The sequence below is a fragment of the Cetorhinus maximus genome, chromosome 10 (assembly GCF_964194155.1).
Source record: "Cetorhinus maximus chromosome 10, sCetMax3.hap1.1, whole genome shotgun sequence".
Taxonomy (NCBI): domain Eukaryota; kingdom Metazoa; phylum Chordata; class Chondrichthyes; order Lamniformes; family Cetorhinidae; genus Cetorhinus; species Cetorhinus maximus.
In genome coordinates this window covers 130,692,164-130,710,566 of record NC_135888.1, presented here as the reverse complement: position 1 = coordinate 130,710,566, position 18,403 = coordinate 130,692,164, and the positions used below count along the sequence as shown (strand labels likewise).

General features: G+C 43.6%; 1 protein-coding gene across 3 annotated transcripts in view; it reads right to left on the bottom strand.

Annotated features, from left to right (window-relative positions):
* Positions 1-1,258: 1,258 nt before the first annotated feature.
* Positions 1,259-18,403, bottom strand: part of LOC144686024 (TBC1 domain family member 9B-like) — a 63,450-nt gene continuing 46,305 nt past the window's right edge. For 2 of the 3 annotated variants that reach the window (XM_078551155.1, XM_078551157.1), the window contains 4 exons: positions 18,252-18,302; positions 14,708-14,785; positions 9,159-9,262; positions 1,259-6,451 (listed from right to left, as the gene is read on the bottom strand). In XM_078551155.1, the coding sequence (XP_078407281.1) occupies positions 5,753-6,451; positions 9,159-9,262; positions 14,708-14,785; positions 18,252-18,302 (932 nt within the window). In that variant the 3' untranslated portion in view covers positions 1,259-5,752. The remainder of the gene's footprint in view (positions 6,452-9,158; positions 9,263-14,707; positions 14,786-18,251; positions 18,303-18,403) is intronic. The other variant, XM_078551156.1, reaches the window with a different exon arrangement.

Sequence of the window (18,403 nt, the reverse complement as noted above, 5' to 3'; positions counted from 1 at the left end):
TTCCCCACATTCTACCCTTGGTAAACTTGAGGTCATTCAAAACTCTGCCCACCTCTGTAATCTCTTCCAGCCCATCCCACTGAGATATTTGCGCCCTCTAATTCTAGCCTTATACCATCCCCGATTTTAATCGTTCCACCATTGGTTTCTGTGCCTTCAGTTGCCTGGCCCCTAAGCTCTGGAGTACCCTCCCTACACCTCTCCATCTTGCTTTTAAGACACTCCTTAGAACCTACCTTTGACCAAGCTTTTGATCATCTTCCCTAATATTTCCTTCTGTGGCTTGGCATCATATTTTGTTTTATAATACTCCTGTGAAGCGCCTTGGGACACTTTATGTAATAGGCACAAATACAAGTTGTTGGTCAAAGCCCACTCCACTGACCTATATTTATATAATGCCTTTAACATAATGAAACATCCCAAGGCACTTCACAGGTGCCTAATAAAACAAAGATGCACTGCAGCAACTCATCAAGACCCCTTTGACAGCACCTTCGAAACCCACGACTGCTACCATCTAGAAGGACAAGGGCAGATAACACATGGGAACACCACCACTTTGAAGTTCCTCTCCCAAACCACACACCATTCCTTCACCATCACTGGGTCCAAATCATGGAACTCCCAGCCTAACAGCATCGTGGGTGTACGTACATGGACTGCAGCAGACTCAGCACCACCTTCTCAAGGGCAATTAGGGATGGGCAATAAATGCTGGCCTAGCCAGCAACACCCTCATGCCATGAATGAATAAAAAAGGTATGACACCAGGGACTTGAGCACAAGATACAGGATGACGCTTCAGTGCAGCACTGAGGGAACACTGCACATTGGGGGATGTCACCTCACAGATGAGATGTTAAACCAAGACCCCATCTGCCCTCTCAGGTGAATGTAAATGATCCCATGGCACTATTTTCGATGAAGAGCAGGCGATATTTCCCCACTGTCCTGGACCAATATTTAACCGTCATTCAACGGCAAAAAACCTCCCAGATTATCTGGTCATCATCACATTGATGTTTATGAAAATCTGCTGCGTGCAAAGTGGCTTCAAATTACAACGGCAACTACGTTCCAAAAGTACTTAATTGGTCATTAAGTGTTCCGGGGTGTCCTGTAATCGTCAAAGGCACTAGAAAAACGCAGGTCTTTTTATTGATGCTCCAACATCCTGCCCACCACATGGAACAGAGATATAAACGTTTGGTACATACTGGAGGCAAGTTGAAATAAACAAAAGGGAGACACTAAGTTAAAGTGCTAAATTTCGATTTTAATTCAGTCCTGGTCCAGTAATCAGACCAATACAATAAGACCAAGGCCAGTACAATAATAACAAAAAACTCCAATTACGTCTGCCTTCCACTCAAAATAAATTAATCGACAGCCAAGGATGCAATTAAGACTACTCAGTGAATCATCGTAATTCAGGGGCACTTAATAGACCCAGAATTCCAAAGATTATAGATAATTAAGAGCAATAGGAACTTCGCATAATTTTGCCAGGGGTCTCGGTTTTCATTATTCGACTAGTGTTAACCACTTGCATAAAGCGCCATTTGCAAATAGGTTCTCCGCTGAGCACTTTTGGAAAGTGAAATTTTGATTCTAAGTACCATACAACCTCTGCTACGAGAAAGAGTATGTAGTTGCAAATTGACCCTGCTTCTGCTTGACATCCAAAGAAATGAACCAAAGTTGGTCAGTTATAACGTGAGTTATTTTCACCAAACTGCCGTGAGAAATTACTGCAGCAAAGTCTTTTTTACCCTCCTCAAGAAAAAAAAAACAGGACTGCCTACGCCATTTTACCCCCCCCAAATTGTTCTGAAGTCATATTGGACCCAAAACATTAACTCTTTCTCTCTCCACAGGTGTTGCCGGAGCTACTGAGTATTTTCAACGTTTTATCTGATTTTATTTCAGGTTTCCAGCATCCGCAGTATTTTGCTTTAATTTATCCCAACTGTTTCCATGGAAACTGAAACTCGGAGGCTGGTTTGGAAACTCGAGAATAAATGCAGAAATAAAAAAATTCTGAGGTTTTAATAAACCAAGGTGAAAACCGATTGAATTTGCATTGCAACTACTTTTTTTTTAAAACAAATGTAGGCTTATGCAGCTGCAATAACTTGGAAGTGTTCTCATTTGGGTTATGGCACAAAAGGAGGTAATTCATGTCATCACATGTCTGCACACCAGCACTGGCCTGGAGTCACCAAGCACTGAGGAATAATTTCCGGGGTACTGCTGCGAAAAACATCCCGGGGAGCGTCAAACAAAAGAAAAATGTTTTTTTTTTATACAATTTTCTTTAAACAATATTGTTTAATAGTTATTAAAAAAATTTGAGATGGGAAAATGGCCCATTTGATTAACCGTCAGGAATCATCCACTTGGGTATTGGAATCTGTTCACTCTGATTGGCTGTGGGAAGGTAGGATGTTGCAAGGATGGACAACTTTGACAGCCAATGAAGGCAGGAGAGGGGGTTTTGGGGGGGGAGGGGGAAGACAGTTGGAGGTCATGTGATTAAAAACTTCCCTGGTATACATCAAAAATAGGAACAAAAAAAAAAGCTGGAAAAATGCAGCAAGCCTGGCAGCATTTGTGGAGAGAAACAGAATTAACTATTCAGGACGGTGACCTTTCCAGAACTTTCATCAGAGTTCTGACGAAAGGTCATTGTCCTGAAACCTTAACTCTGTTTCTCTCTCCACAGATGCTGCCTGACCTGCTGCGATTTTCCAGCTTTTTTAGCTCTTATTTGCGATTTCCAGCATCCGCAGTACTTTGCTCAGGTATATATTCATTCAGATTTGGTAATCTCCTAGTCTGGACACCAATGACATCAAGGTTGGAGATGAGGCCACAAAAAGTGTTAGCCCCTGATATTTTTATCTATAATCCCCAACTCCCCCAGCATCTTCTCTCGAACAATGGGAATGTAAATCAGCTAACAAACAAAAATCGGACCGACAACAGGAAGGGAATTTGTAAACTACTCGCATCACAACACAACCTCTCTCCACTCTAACATTTCGCGTCCAAGATGAAGTATTAAAGTGACTACCTGGCTCAAATACTTTGTAAGATCATGCTTTTATCTATTTTTGGAATCCACGAATTGTAAAAATTAAAAGAATGAAATGTGCTGCAGAGAACTTTTACTTATGTAATACTTTATTGCTCCCAGTGGGGTTTATAGTAAAGTACAATTGGAAGAAATGGGTAATTCTCAACTTTTACAGCTCATTTTTGTTTTATTTAACCTAACGCTAATGTTTATATCAAAGTGCTAAGTATTTGAGAGTGAAAAGCCACTGGCTTCTCTCTCCTGCTGACTGATTTTAGTAAGAGGCTCGGGGGTCAGTGGACTCACTCCCTTGAGAAGAAAGTGCGGATGCTCAGTGAGTTAGGAACGCGGCTACAATTCCAATACAAATACTGCTGACACAAGTCTGCAATCAGAAATAGGAGAGAAGGGGACAGGGACGGTTCAACCTCTTAAGTAAACCTCCTGTACATCGAACCCCAACATGAACACAAACTGCACAAGCGGCAGACCAGAAATACTCCTACTCCTAATTCGTATGTTTGTAAATAGAAAGTGAAAAGGAAGCATGTCACTTTGTCAGAACGGAGTCTACAGCCCGACCCAAAGCCTGTCTTGTCTTCTTCACTGGTGAGAAAGATCAATTTTGTGCATTTCCAGCATTTTTTTTTGTGTTAAAATACTGCCACAATTGTCCTTTTCATAGAGGGTAAAATAGGAGGGAGGACTTTCAGCGTTACATCTACCTTATCCTACTGCCATAACACTGTTGGAATTGCAGTGTGACAGATGGTTGGATGAAACAGAATCTGTGCATTTCACCGTCCATTAGCCAATTAACTTTCCAAGTAAAGAAATGGTATTAAGAAAGATCAATTTTAATTTAGTCAGAGGCTAAATTTGGAACAGGGAGCTGCTCAGGGAAGTAATTTTAAATAGACTAGCTCCCGAATGTTAATTTATGAATACATTTACAGATTAAAATAAATCACTAGCTCTCGACAAACTCTTTCAAAAAGAGTCAGCACATTCACAGTGAACCAGGTGTCTTCCTTCTGTGCTACGTCATTTCATGTGTAGAAACCCATTAAGTTTAATGGGAAAATACTTTGATTATAGTTAATGTAGTCAGCAGGGTGATTATCGAGTAACAATGTATGGAACAATAGATCATTCTGAGAAAACAGGAACTAAAAACATAGCTCAGGGCTGGGTAAAACCTCTCACACGGTGCTCGGACCGTTGCTGGTAAAAACGAACAGAACCAGGGCCCTTACCCCTGAAGGAGAATTGGGCACATGTTTGTGTGGGTGTGCACCTGCGACACAGATGAGGCTTGGCTCTAATGCTCCACTTCTCCTCCTGTCTCCAGCATCCCAGTAAAGTGCTCCATTGCCAGTAGCTGTCTAGCCTTACTCGCAAACATTGGTCACAGTAACAGAATGTCCTGGAGGAAAGGTCAATCAGACAGGACTCCTGGCAAATCTCTTCTTAAAAAATTCAATCGTCACTGTTCATTATTTCACCACAATCTGATTTCAACCCTTATGATTCTCAACACAATTCCAGACCGTCCCGAATAAATTAAATCTGATAAGATCAAAAGTACCACTAAGCCTGTGAACTGCCAGATTCACAGCTTGTGAGTCTCAGTGACCCACAATTAATTACAATCAAAATCCAAAGGGTAAAAATGAGCAAATATTTATCCCGCACTGACTTTGGCTTTGATTTTAGTTCCGTCCTCTTCGACCCATAGTGTTTGAATGTAAAACTCTAGGATATCTTGAACTTGGCCTTGTTTGATTAATACTCGACCCACAATCTATAAATACTGAAAGGTTCGGATTCAAATACTGTGTCCCCTCCATACCCCACCCCCCCCCCCTTCCCACCAAGTTCCAGAATACTGATCTGGTCATTTCTTCATAGCTTTGTTCAGTGTTAAAGCTCAGACTGGCTCCTTTTCATCCCAGATTCAACCCAAGTAATTCAGACCTACCGTAAAAATACATGTGCAGGTTCCTACGACATCCGACTACAGGAAGGCAAATTATTAGTCAGCGGGACATAGAAGGTACTTTCAAAGAACAACAGATGTAGGGGTGCAAATAGCTTTTACAACTGAAGTCTGCTCCACAAGCTGTTAGCAGCAAGCGACCGAGAGGAGTCTGCAGCATAGCCATGCTTGAGGAATAATCAAACTGTGTTAATAAAACCGAATATAAAATAGTTTCTCTTTAGGTTCTACATTCTGTGTCTGTCACTTATACATACAACATTTGTCTTTAAGAACAAGAATGCGAAGCTGAACACGGGGAACCTGTGCCAGTGAATACCCAGTGCCTCTGCTGTCGCTGAAGAGGGTGTTTTAGGATTGTTCTTCAAGGTAGGTGAATATTGAGGGGCCTCACTGAGACAGAGATCAGCTCTATCCATAGGTACCGACAACAGCTGAGTCTCTGGCTTGAGCAGGACTTACACTCTGACTTGAAGAGGCAGTGGGTTTTGCCCACAGGCAAGTGCAAACCAATTAAGGGCACTGCACGGAAATCCCCCTCTAGAGTAAATATAAATTTCTAGCACGTGGTGGTTACATGGGTTAAAAATATGGCCCAGGTAGGACAGCGAGATCGACGCCAAGTTCTCCACATCATCAAGACTGTGGGGGGTGGTGGAGGCGGTTTAGAGTCAGCTGGACGATGGCGATAGTTCCTGGTCACTGGACGAACTGACCTGCCGTTCCACCACCCTTTGACTCTTGCACTTTGCAATCTTGGGCCCCACGACCACCCGTTTCTCGAAGAACCCGACCAAGGCTGGCTCGGTTAGCACGGAGGCCAGAATCTGCTCAAAAGAGATGGACCAATCCGCGTCCATGGTGCTGGGTTGCCCATGAGCTCCCACCGCACGCTCGCAGCCGACTAGGACTGTGTCCTCAGAGATGTCTTCGCATGGGAGGGAGCCGGAACTCACCATGGAGTACGAGGACATTGAAGTGTCATCCCTCAGCTCCTCATCAGAGAATAACTGCACTGCTGAGGCCTCCCGCTTTGTGGCCACACACTCGGCCAGCTTCATGCGTTCCATCTGGGTCTTCAAAGCGTCACTTAAAACGTCCGAATCACAATCTGCTTTGGGTTTGGGCTGAGCTGATTCAGCCTTTGCCTGATCCGATGCAGAGACCCCCTCCTTACTCTGGGCACCCAACCCCTTGTGATCCCCCATGTCATTTGCCCTCCTAGATGCCGGGCTGGAGAACTGTTTGCCGACTTCTCCGATCTGCAGCAGCAGCGTAGCAACGGTTGCTATGGCATGGTAGAGCTCCCCCTCAGCAGGGTCCTCGCTGAACATGTTGTACAAGGTTTTACACATCTCTATAAACTGTTCCTGTGGCAAGAGAAACAAACAGCATCAATCCTCCGGAGTGGAGAGGAAAACTCACAAACTAAGGAGATCAACATGAGGAACAGGAGGAGGCCATTCAGCCCCTTGAGCCTGTAACATTAGGAACAGGAGGAGGTAATTTAACCCCCTTGAGCCTTTTAAACAATAACTCAGGTGGCTCCGTGTCAAATTTTGTTGATTACTTGCCCATGAAGCAGCTTGGGGACATTTTATTACATATAAAAGCAGTGTATCAACGGAATACAATCATAGAGTGGATACTGCAACAAAAGAAGCCATTTGGCCCATCTTGTCTGTGCTGGTCCTCTGAAGGAGCAATTTATCTAGTGCCATTCCTCTGCCTTTTCCCCATAGCCCAGCAATTTTTCCCATTTCAGAGAATGATCCAATTCCCATTTGAGCCTCAATTTACCCTGCCTCCACCACACTGTCTGGCAGTTCACACCAGAGCCTAGCACTCACTGCGTAAAAATGTTTTTCCTCATATCACCTTTGCTTCTTTTGCCAATTACTTCAAATCTGTGCCGTCTGGTTCTTGACCTTTCCACCAATGGGAACAGTTTCTCCCCCATCTACTCTGTCCACACCCCTCATTATTTTGAATACTTCCACAAAATCTCCTCTCAACTTTTTCCTCTCCAAGGAGAGTGGTCCCAACTTTTCCAAACTTTCCATGTAACCAAAAATCCTCATCCCTGGAACCATTCTTGTGAATCTTTTCTGCAGCCTCGCTCATGGCTTCACATCCTTTCTAAAGTGTGGTGCCCAGAACTGGATGCAATACTCCCACTGAGGTGGAGCTTGTGTTTTATACAGGTTTAATATAACTTGCTTGTTTTTGTACTCTGTGTCCTTATTGATAAAGCCCAGGATACTGGATGCTTTATTAATCGCTCTCCCAATCTGTCCTGTCATCTTCAATGATTTATGCACATATACACCCAGGTCCCTCTGATCTTACACCCTCTTTAGAATTGTACCCTTTATTTTATATTGTCTCTCCGCATTCTTCCTACCAAAATGAATTACTTTACACTTCTCTGCATTGAACTTCATCTGCGACTTGTCTGCCCATTCCACCAACCTGTCTGCCCATTCCACCAACCTGTCTACGTCCTTCTGAAGTTCTACGCTATCCTCCTCATGGTTCACAATACTTACAAGTTTCGTATCATCTGCAAATTCTGAAGTTGTTTCCTGTACACCAAGGTCATTGATATATATCAGGAAGAGCAGGGATCCTAACACCGATCCCTGGGGGACTCCAGTATAAACCTTCCTCCAGTTCACCACTACTCTGCGTCCTGTCACTCAGACAATTTTGTATTCATGTTGCTACTGTCCCTTTTATTACATGAGTTCTAACTTTGCTCACAAGTCTTTCAAGTGGCACTTTCTCAAATGAACATCACATCAACAGAATTATCCTAATCAAAAAAGATCCAGCAAATTAGTTAAACACGATTTGCCCTTAACAAATCCATGCTGGCTTTCCTTGTTTAACTTGCATTTTCCCAAGTGGCTATCAATTTTGTCCCAAATGGTCATTTCTAAAAGCTTCCCCACTATTGTGGTTAAACTGACTGGCCTGTAGTTGCTGGGCTTATCTTTACAGCCTTTTTGAACAAGAGTGTAACATTTGCAATTCTCCAGTCCTGAGTCTAAGAAAGATGGGAAAATTAAGGCCAGTGCCTCTGCAATTTCCACTCTCACTTCCCTCAGTATCCTTGGATGCATTTCATCGGGTCCTGATTCCTTATCAACTTGAAATACAGACAGCCCATCAATTACCCCCTCTGTTTAAAATGATCAATTTTAAACCCTTCTAGTGTCTGAACTACCTCCTCTTTCACCATGACCTGGGTAGCATCTTCTTCCTTGGTAAAGATAGATGCAAACTATTCATTTAATACCTCAGCCACGTCCACTGCCTCCATGCATAAATCCTTGTTTTGATCCCTAATCGACCCCACTTCTCCTTTTACCACCCTTTTACTATTTATATGCCCATAGGAAACTTTAGCTGCCAGTCTCTTGTCATGTTCTCTCTTTGCTTCTCTTATTTTGCTTTTTCAATTCCCCTCTGAACCTTTTATATTCACCCTGGTTCTCAGTTCTATTATCCACCTGATATCTGTCATGAGCATGCTTTTTCTGCTTCATCTCAATCTCCATCTCTTTTGTAATCCAGGAAGCTCTGAATTTGTTTGCCCTATCTTTCCCCTTCGTAGGAATATACCTTGACTGTACTTGAACTCTGTCTTCTTTAAAAGGCAGCCCATTGTTCAGTTACAGTTTTCCCCTGCTAATCTTCGATTCCAATTTATCTGGATCAGATCCTTTCTTACCCCAGTGAAATTGGCTTTTTCCCCAGTTAAATTATTCTTACTCTGGATTGTTCCTTGTCCTTTTCCATAGCCAACCTACACCTTACGATGCAATGATCGCTACCCCCTAAATTTTCACCTACTGACATGTGATCCACTTGGCCCACCTCATTCCCAAGACCAGAACCAGAAATGCTCCCTTTAAGTCGTTCTTATTTGAGGGATCGTTGTGTGTAAAATTTGGCTTCATAACAACTGAACTTCAAAATTATTTAACTGGCTGCATTGACTGCATCAATAATCCCTTTGGGGCACTATATAAACACAACTCCTTCCTTTGCCCATAGGATTGGACCTTGTACCTGGTTCATTTTGGTTAACTCCTTGATGTTCTCCTTTGGGTTTTCTTTCTCACGAGCCCATATCCTCAGGTGGTATCTGTAATCTTGGGAACCAATCTTCTCATCTATGTCGAGATAAGATTATTTAGAATAGACTTTGACCACAACTGCCCCTTCAAACAGTGAACTTTGAACCTGTTTGTCTACAGGCCAAGGAACTAGCCTCATTCCGTTATTTTGTGGCTGAGCCACAGTTAGCGTTTGCCGGAATAAAACAGATTCCGTGTATTACCCACAAACCAGCCAAATATTAAAACTGTAGAAATGCTTACCAAAGGTGGGCAATTTCTATATTTCTCTCCTGGCTCAATCAATTTTTTTTGAAACTTAAGAATGGTCACAGCATCATTTCAGTAACTAAAACAGTGGAATCAGTGATATAATTCCCTTATTTAGCTGACATAATTCTCTGCAATGGGAACTCTGTCATGGATGAATGACACTTGTGAGCTGAGCTCTACAATGAATCTCTCCCACCCACTCCACCCACCCCCCCCAAACTCCATAGATGGAGGTCACGTGCAAGTTGCAAATCTCAAAATATATGCGTCTACAACATGTAGGCAATGGATTACAACCACAGTAAGCAACTACACTGCAACACTGATCACATTTCAAAGTACTTCATTGGTTGTAAAGCATTTTGGAGCATCCCGAAGTTGTGAAAGGCGCAATAGAAATGAGAGTCATTTAAAAAAAAAAATCATGTTTAAGCGTGCTCAGAAAAACGGGTAAGCACCAAACTTAATGAACAGGCAAACCAATGAATTTGAAATTGGTACTCTTACGGAGGGAATTTTCTGCAAAAGAGCACAGAAATCTCCCTGAGGCACGGAGCTCCCTCAGGGAGTTTAATTTCATTATGAAAAATTTAGATAAAGAGAAACAAAATTTCAGACATGTCCCCTCATGTGACAGTGTCACATGAGCTGAGGCACGTCAATGAATTTTAATTTAAAAAATTTATATGATTTATAAATCCTTCATGAAACCTCATGCCGCCCATGAATGAGGTTTCATGATAAATGCAAAGGCCGCCTGGGCTCTTCGCCTGCCCGCCAACCTTAAGGTTGGACAGGCAGCTCCATTGATTGTGACAATTAGTTTTTAACTGGCCTTTGTCAGTTCAGCGGGTGCGCAGCCGACTCTGGTGCATGTCCACCGAACTGAAGATCAGAATGACGCGCGGTGACATCGGGACGCACGCCCGACGTCACCACGTGTCATTTTACGCGTCGGCCGAGCGGGGCCCACCCTTGCACGCCGACCAGAAGCCTATTCAGGCCTACATATCACTACATGTTAAATCAGGACAAAACCGCAAATCACACTGTGCAGAATCCAAATGACCAACTACCGCTCTCCCCATTATCATCAATAACTCTTCCAGCACAAGCCTTTCATAAACTGATCTGGGTTTGACCCTACCTGACCGTTCATAACTACTCATCGGCAACACGGGAGAGGGCAAGAAGTAGAAAGATGGGATGATAGCTTGAAGTGCCTTTCAACAGCCTTGGCCTTACTGTCAGTGAGGTTACTCACTTACAGGTGAGACTCCCAGCAACGCCTCAATTTCAACATTCTCATTCTTGTATTTAATTCCCTCCATGGTCTCACCACCTCCCCATTTCTGTGACCTCCTCCAGCCTAAGTCTGAGGTATCTGTGCCCATCTAATTCTGGCCCCTTGAGTATCTCTGATTTCATTGCTCTACCAATGGCTACCATGCCTTCGGCTGCCTGGGTCATAAGCTCTTTCCCATAACCTCTCTGCTTCTCTACCTCTCTCCTCCTTTAAGACACTCCTTATAACCTACCTCTTTGACCAAGCTTTTGATCATCTATTCTAATATCTCCTTTGGCGACGCTTGTAACATTTTGGTTTTTAACACACCTGTGAAGTGCCTTGGAATTTTCTATTATGTTAAAGGTGCTGTATAAATGCAAATTGTTGTTGCTGTTGAAGCCAGTAGCAGCAATGTCCTCTTACAGGTAAACTCCTGGTGACTGAAAGGTTAGAAGACTTGAAAATTACTTTTTCTTCATCATCTTTTTCAAATTCAAATTCAATCAGATTTGGAGGTCCAAAATTGAGATGGGTTATTGTATGTTGGCCAGGTACAATCAGAACTTATTCTGAATGAGGAGTTTCTGATGACGAAGGGGTTCAATGGGAATAGAACACTTTCTACTTCACTCGTTTGGTGTCAGTGCTGTGTGAGCAAGTCCTATTTTTTCAAAAACAATTCATTGATCATAAAATAGGGGAGGCAGTGGCATAGTGGTAATGTCACTGGACTAGTTATCCAGAGGCCCAGGCTAATGCTCACGGGTTCAAATCCCACCATGGCAGTTGGTCTCAGCAATAGTGACCATGAAACAATTGTCAATTGTTATAAAAACCTATCTGGTTCACCAATGTTCTTTAGGGAAGGAAATCTGCTGTCCTCACCTGTTCTGGCCTACAGGTGACTCCAGACCCACAGCAATGTGGTTGACTCTTAAATGCCCTCTGGAATGGCCTAGCAAGCCACTCAGTTGTATCAAACAATGTCGAAAAGAAATGACACTGGACGGACTACCCGGCGTCAACCTAAGCACCGGAAACCACAATGGCAACACCCAACCCTGGTGACCCTGCAAAGTCCTCCTTACTAACTCCCGGGGGCTCTTGCTAAAATTGGGAGAGCTGGCTCACAGACTGGTCAAGCATCAGCCTGACATTATCTGTAAGGTGTGATTCAGTGAGTATGACAACGTGCCACCACCACTTCTAGGTATGTCCTGTCCCACTGGCGAAATGGACCCGCCCGGGATAGTGGCAGTGATATACTGTTGGGAGGCAGTTGCTCTGGGAGTCCTCAGCATTGTTATAATCATATCTCTTTAAACTGCATTTTACTTTTTAAAAATATGGAAGAACATTGCATTATTTGGACATTGGAGGCTGCCCTAGAGATTTTTTTTTTTTTTAAAAAGGGTCATACGTTCACCTTTGAAATGTCAACAAGCAGCCTCTTCCAAGAAATCACCTGAGCTATATGGTACTTGAGAAGGAGTTGCTTGTTTTGAACTGCAAAGAACTTTAATGAATGAAAAGTGGGAAGACAAAAAAGCAATCACATGGCAGAGGCAAACCTTAAATTTGAATGTGTGGTTTTGCTTTCAGTCTTGTTGGGGAAAGGCTGAGAACAGAAGGCTACCCTGACTAGCTCGCTCTCTCTCTGCTGTGTGAAACTGTGTGTGGTTCTTGACCTATAGCCAGATAATCCTCATCTGAGTGTAGTTTGTCTGCATAATTTTGGACTTGCTAGTTGAGACAGGAAGAATTGATCCAGCTATATTCTCCTCCACCTGAAGCATTGTTGGTGAACTTCCCGACATCTACTGGGCCCAGCAGCACGTCTTCAGCCGAGGGAACTTCAGACCAACAGCATCGAACCTCTGCGAACTTTAATTTTTTTTCTTTCTAAGAAAGTTTATTTTTTTCCTCCACCTGTCCGACTCTGCAGAGACTACCCGTCTGTCTTTTGTTTACCTGTGCGCGCGCTGGAGAAGTTTAAAAGGGTTAGTTAATTACACTTCCAGATTACAATGGTGTGTCCAACCAGTTCATGGAACCTGTTTAAATGAAGTTTTGTTTTATAATAAATTAATTGTTCTGAGTTTTCTGAAAGAAGCCTGGTCAGAGCCTCTTTTCTTCTGGGTATTAGAAATATAGATAAACCATTGGTGAGAAAATTAAACATTTAAATTAATGGTATGGCCTGCGAAGTGGTGGGGCTTGATAACTCGCGCAGTCCTCTCATCCCGGTCATAACTTAAATTGGGGGCTCTTGCGGGATTTCAAACGCGGGTGATTGGACGTGGAATAATAATTGGTAAGGGATGAAAGGGCAGAGACCAGGTTTCTTATACATTGATAAACTGAAATGGCATTGAAAGTTGCTAAGACTTATCCACAGATGGAAGATGTAACCCTGACCGGTTTACAAAAAGTAAACAAGACTCAGCTAACAGAATTGGCAGATAAGTTAGAGTTAGAATTACCCAAAGGGGCAAGGAAAGCAGACATAGTTGAGTTAACAGTGCAGCATTTGAGACTGGAAGGGATACAAGAGACCACTTTCTGCAGGGCACGAGTCAATTGAATTGGCTAAGATTCAATTGCAAATGAATAAAACTTGAATTGGGGGCAAAAGAAAAAGAAAAGAGAGGGAGAGCATTTCAAAGAGAAATGGAAATGTGAAAACCTGACCTCCAGGGAGAGAAGTTAGCAATGGAGGAAAGAGAGAAGGAACCATGAAAGGGAATACCAGCTTAAAACGCTGGACCTTTAAAATAAAAAAGGGCCTCAGATGCTGAGGGAGGCTCTGATGGTGAAACAACCACTTTCAACCTAAAGCCTAGTGGGGAGATGTTTAAATTTGTGCAAGGCCTCCCAATGTTTGAGGAAAGGGATGTAGAGGCATTTTTTATTTCGTTTGAAAAGGGTAGCTAAGCAAATGAAATGGCCAAAAGGAATTTGGACATTGCTTTTACAGAGTTGCTTGGTGGTAGAGCTCATGAGGTTTATGCTTCACTTTCAGAAGAGGTTTCTGCGGATTATGGTGCAGTAAAAATGGCTATTCTTGGTGCGTATGAGTTGGTCCCTGATGCACACAGGCAGAAATTTCAGAATATAAAGAGACAACCTGGGCAGACATCTCCTGAATTTGAGAGGGCAAAGCAGAGTAATTTTGACTGTTGGATATGGGCATTAAAGGTAGACACAACACATAAAGTTCTTAGGGAAATAATTCTCTTGGGCCAGAAAGGAAGGTGCTGGGGGTGGAAGTGATTTCGAAGGCCTGAGGAGGAGCTTCCGGGGTATTCCCAGCTGCTACTTGCTTTCCTTTCGCCTTCTCGGGTTTGTGGGGGCGATGGGAAAAAGGTCCGGGTTTATAGACCATCTGATGATTGCCAGCCATCTCCGTTGCCTGCCTAGCTGTCCTGACCCTCTGTTCTTCAACATGGATCTAACTACTGGAGGAAGTGAGTTTTTAAATTCTTCTACCACCAACGCACAGTAGCAGCAGTGTGTGCCATCTACAAGATGCACAGCAGCAACTCACCAAGGCTCCTTCAACAGCACCTTTCAAATCCATGACCTCCGCCACTTAGAAGGACAAGGGCAGCAGACGCATGAGAACACCACCACCTGCAAGTTTCCCTCCAAGCCACACACCTTCCTGACTTGGAAATATATCGCCGTTCCTTCACTGTCGCTGGGTCAAAATCCTGGAACTCCCTCCCTAACAGCACTGTGTGTGTCCCTGCACCACATGGACTGCAGCGTTTCAAGAAGGCAGCTCACCACCACCTTCTCAAGGGCAATTAGGAACGGGCAATAAACACAGGCCTAGCCAGTGACATCCACATTCCATGAAACAATAAAAAAAGTGGCTAGCAATTCTACTGAGGATGCAGTTAAGGTGTCAGATAAGTGCAAGTCCGTTCTTGCGTTACCTTTCATTTGCTTTAAATTCCCGTTTCCAGCATCCTCTTGTACCTGTTGTCCACTCGCCTCCCCTCCTGTAGCCGGATCTAGAAGAAATGGTAATTGGAACAAAAATAAAATCACTGTTTGGGTCTCAGCTGAAATGTTGCGGCCGATTCTGAGCATCATGCTTTTGGACACACGTCAAGGCCTTGGCGAGGTTGCAGAGAGGATTTATTAGAATGGTCGCAGGAATGAAGAGCTCCTGTTACATGGAAAGCCTGGAGAAGCTGGACCTGTTCTCTTTAAAGTAGAGATGGCCGGGGGGAAATCTGATTGAGCTTTTCAAGGTCATGATAGGGTTTTGGTAGAGCAGAACGAGAGAAACTCTTTTGAGTGACAGGTGGGTCAGTAACCAGGGGACACAGATTTAAGATAATTGGCAAAAGAGCAGGAGGAGAACTTTTTTTTTAACACAGTGAGTTGCTATGACATGGAATGCACTGGCTGAAAGGGTGGCGGAAGCAGCTTCAATGGTCATTTTCAAGAAGAAATCGAATAATTGCTTGAAAACCAAAAAGTTTTTCAAAGTTATGGGGAAAGAGCCGGGGGAAGTGGGACTAATTGGATAGGTCTTTGAAAGAGCAGATGGACCGAATGACCTCCTTCTCTGCTGTGCCTTTCTACGTTTTAATGAAGTAATGAATCTTTTCAAAGCTGAAATGCACCCAGGCAAATAATGTCTTGTTTCAAATTTACTATCACACATGAATCAGTGGGGTGCAAATTCAGCTGGGGAAGTAGGGCAATATGGGCAAAAGTGAATCAGCAGCCCGATGTTTTGCTCCCTGCTTTTTTTTTTTAAATCATCCCTCGGCAGATTTATTCCCCAGGTGTTTCAAATGGAATTGTTTCAGGAGAGGGGCAGTGAAGGCCAGGGTCAGGGGTCAGGGTTTTTTTTTCCTCTTGTACATGTGACCCTTCAATTGGTGTCCAGCTTCCAGAGATGTCCCAGACCTGCCAAGGCGAGTGAACATTTGTCTATTCTCCTTTGCTCCTCACAGCACTGACTCTCCATGGGGAGGATGGGCTGACCCACCAGGTAACAGTCACCCTCCAGTAATAACAACAATTTACATCTACAGAGCACTTTTAAGGTAGTAAGATGTCCCAAGTTGCTTCACAGGAATGTTATCAAGGAAAATTTGACACTGAGCCACATGAGGCGATATTAGAACAGGTGACCAAAAGTTTGGTCCAAAAGTTAGATTTTAATGTGAGTCTTAAAGGGAGAGAGAAAGAGAGGGAGAGAGGTTTAGGGAGGGAATTCCAGAGCTTAGGGCCCAGGCAGCTGAAGACACGACCGCCAATGGTGCAACACAGTTATCCTAAGAGTTGTGGGGCTGGAGGAGATTACAGAGACGGGGAGGATCGATACCATGGAAGGATATGAAAACAACAGAGTTTTAAAATTAGGCACTGCCAGACCAGATGCCAATGTAGGTCAGTGAGCACAGGGAGTGATGGATGACCGGGTCTTTATCCGAGTTAAGCCACAGGCAGCAGACTTTTGGGATGAGCTCAAGTTTACAAAGGGCTGAAAGTAGGAGGCCAGCCAAGAGATTATTGGAATAGTTGATTTTGAAGGTAACAAGGACAAGGGTTTCAACAGCAGATGAACTAAGGCAGCGGTGGAGACAGGAGATACAGTATAAATTACTGGTTAAGATCCAGCTGGAGTGTTGTGTTTCATTCTGGGCACTATGCTCTAGTAAGGATATAAAAGTCTCAGGGAAGCTGCAGAAGAGATTTACTAGAGCGGTATCAAGGATGAGGTAATAAAGTTACATGGAGAGACTGGGGAAATTGTTCTCCTTTGATCAAAGAAGGATAAGCAGAGATTTGAAAGAGGTGTTCAAAATGAAGAAGGGTTTTGATAAATAAGGAGAATCTGTTTCTGCTGGCAGAAGGACCGGTAACAAGAGGAATCAGATTTAAGGTAATTGGCAAAAGAATCAGAGGCGACATGTGGAAACATGATTTGGAACGCACTGCCTAAAGGGTGCGTATATTTATTTGAAGGGAAAGAGCCAGGGAGAGGGATGAATTTGATAGCTCTACCATGGCATGATGGGCTGAATGGCCCATTCCCTTCTGTGGTGTAACATTCTATAACTTACATCGATATAGGCTGCCTTAGTGATAGAATGCACATGGGATCAGAAGCTCAACTCTGGGTCATTGAATGCTGAGCACTTGGGTAACTGATGCTGGCTGAACCAATTATCTTTCTTGTTGGATCAGCCTGGATCAGCAGATGACAGGGGATCACAGCTGAGCCCTGACCCATGGCTACACAGAATACTGTCCAGTCCAGAGTGCTGGGATGTAGGATGGGTATCCATTAGCATCCAAGTTGGGAAGGAAAGGAAGGTGGGATGACCTTTTCAGTGTAGACCCCTAGTTGAAATGTAGTTCTGTCCGTGGCTACCCCAACCCCAGGGTAGAGGAGCATTTGTGACCAGGGTGTTGGGCTGGTGTATCGAGTGTCTTCTGTTTGCATCTTTAGGTTGCAACCTCCACTCCATTTTCACTGTCTTAGCTCTGTCTACATCCCTGCATCAATTCCCAAACACCAATCACCCGCTGACCTAAATTAGTTAAATTATACTCGTGTACAAATCTCTCCATGGTCTCACCCTCTCTATAATCTATTCCAACCATACAACACTCTGAGTCCTCTGCATTCCTCCAATTCTGGCCTCTTGCGCAGCCCCATCTCTTTGGTCCACTATCAGCAACCATGCCTTCAGCCATCTAGACCCCAAGCTCTGGAACTCTTTCCCTAAATCTCTCTGCCTCTCTCTCTTGGCCTTTAAGGCTCTTGTACTTGAGCAGGCATGATTTACAATTTTATAGCACAACCTAAGTGTATAATTTAACCCTTTAACCCCTGGCTTCATGTGGGTGACCCTTCCAAGGTCAATGTAGCATTCCTGAGGCGCAGTGTCCACAGGACTCCACATGGTGGCTGATCGAGGCTCTTGTGCACCTGAAGCATCACTTCCTCAATTTTGTATTCTGGCCTCAGTGAGGTAAAGGCGAACATTCCATTAGCCTTTCTGGATTTCTTTTTTAGCTGTTAGTGATCTGTGTACATGAACATCCAAATCCCTTTGGTTCTCCACAGCTATTGGCAATATTTCTCTCTTGACCAACGCTACCAAAGTGGATTTAGCTGGTCATTTCTCTCATTACTGTCTGTGGCATCTTGCGGTGTAAAAAAATGGCTGCCATATTTGCCTGGATTACAACAGTGACTAGTCATCATTGGTTGTGAAGCATTATGGGTCATCCTGGGATGTGAAAGGCATTGTATAAATGCGAGCATTTTAACAAAGGCTTGTTAATGAATTAAAAGTCTGCAGGCTTTCATACCCCAGCAAGCAAAGCAAACCCAACAGAACATTTCAATTGAAAACAAGATCTACAAATTGGCAGGGGTAAAAAAGTTGGGAGATTGGAAAATAAATAAAAACGCAGAAAAGAAGCAAGATTCTTCTATTCACAAACCTGAAGCCCCATAGCTGAGGAGGAAATCCATGTCTGACAAGAGGTATGTTGCTATATTGTGAAAAGAGGAAAAGAGACTAGAGGTGAGCCAGTGGAGACAAGCGACAGGCAGTTATAAGCTCAACCGATACAGCAGGGCAGAGTTAAGAATC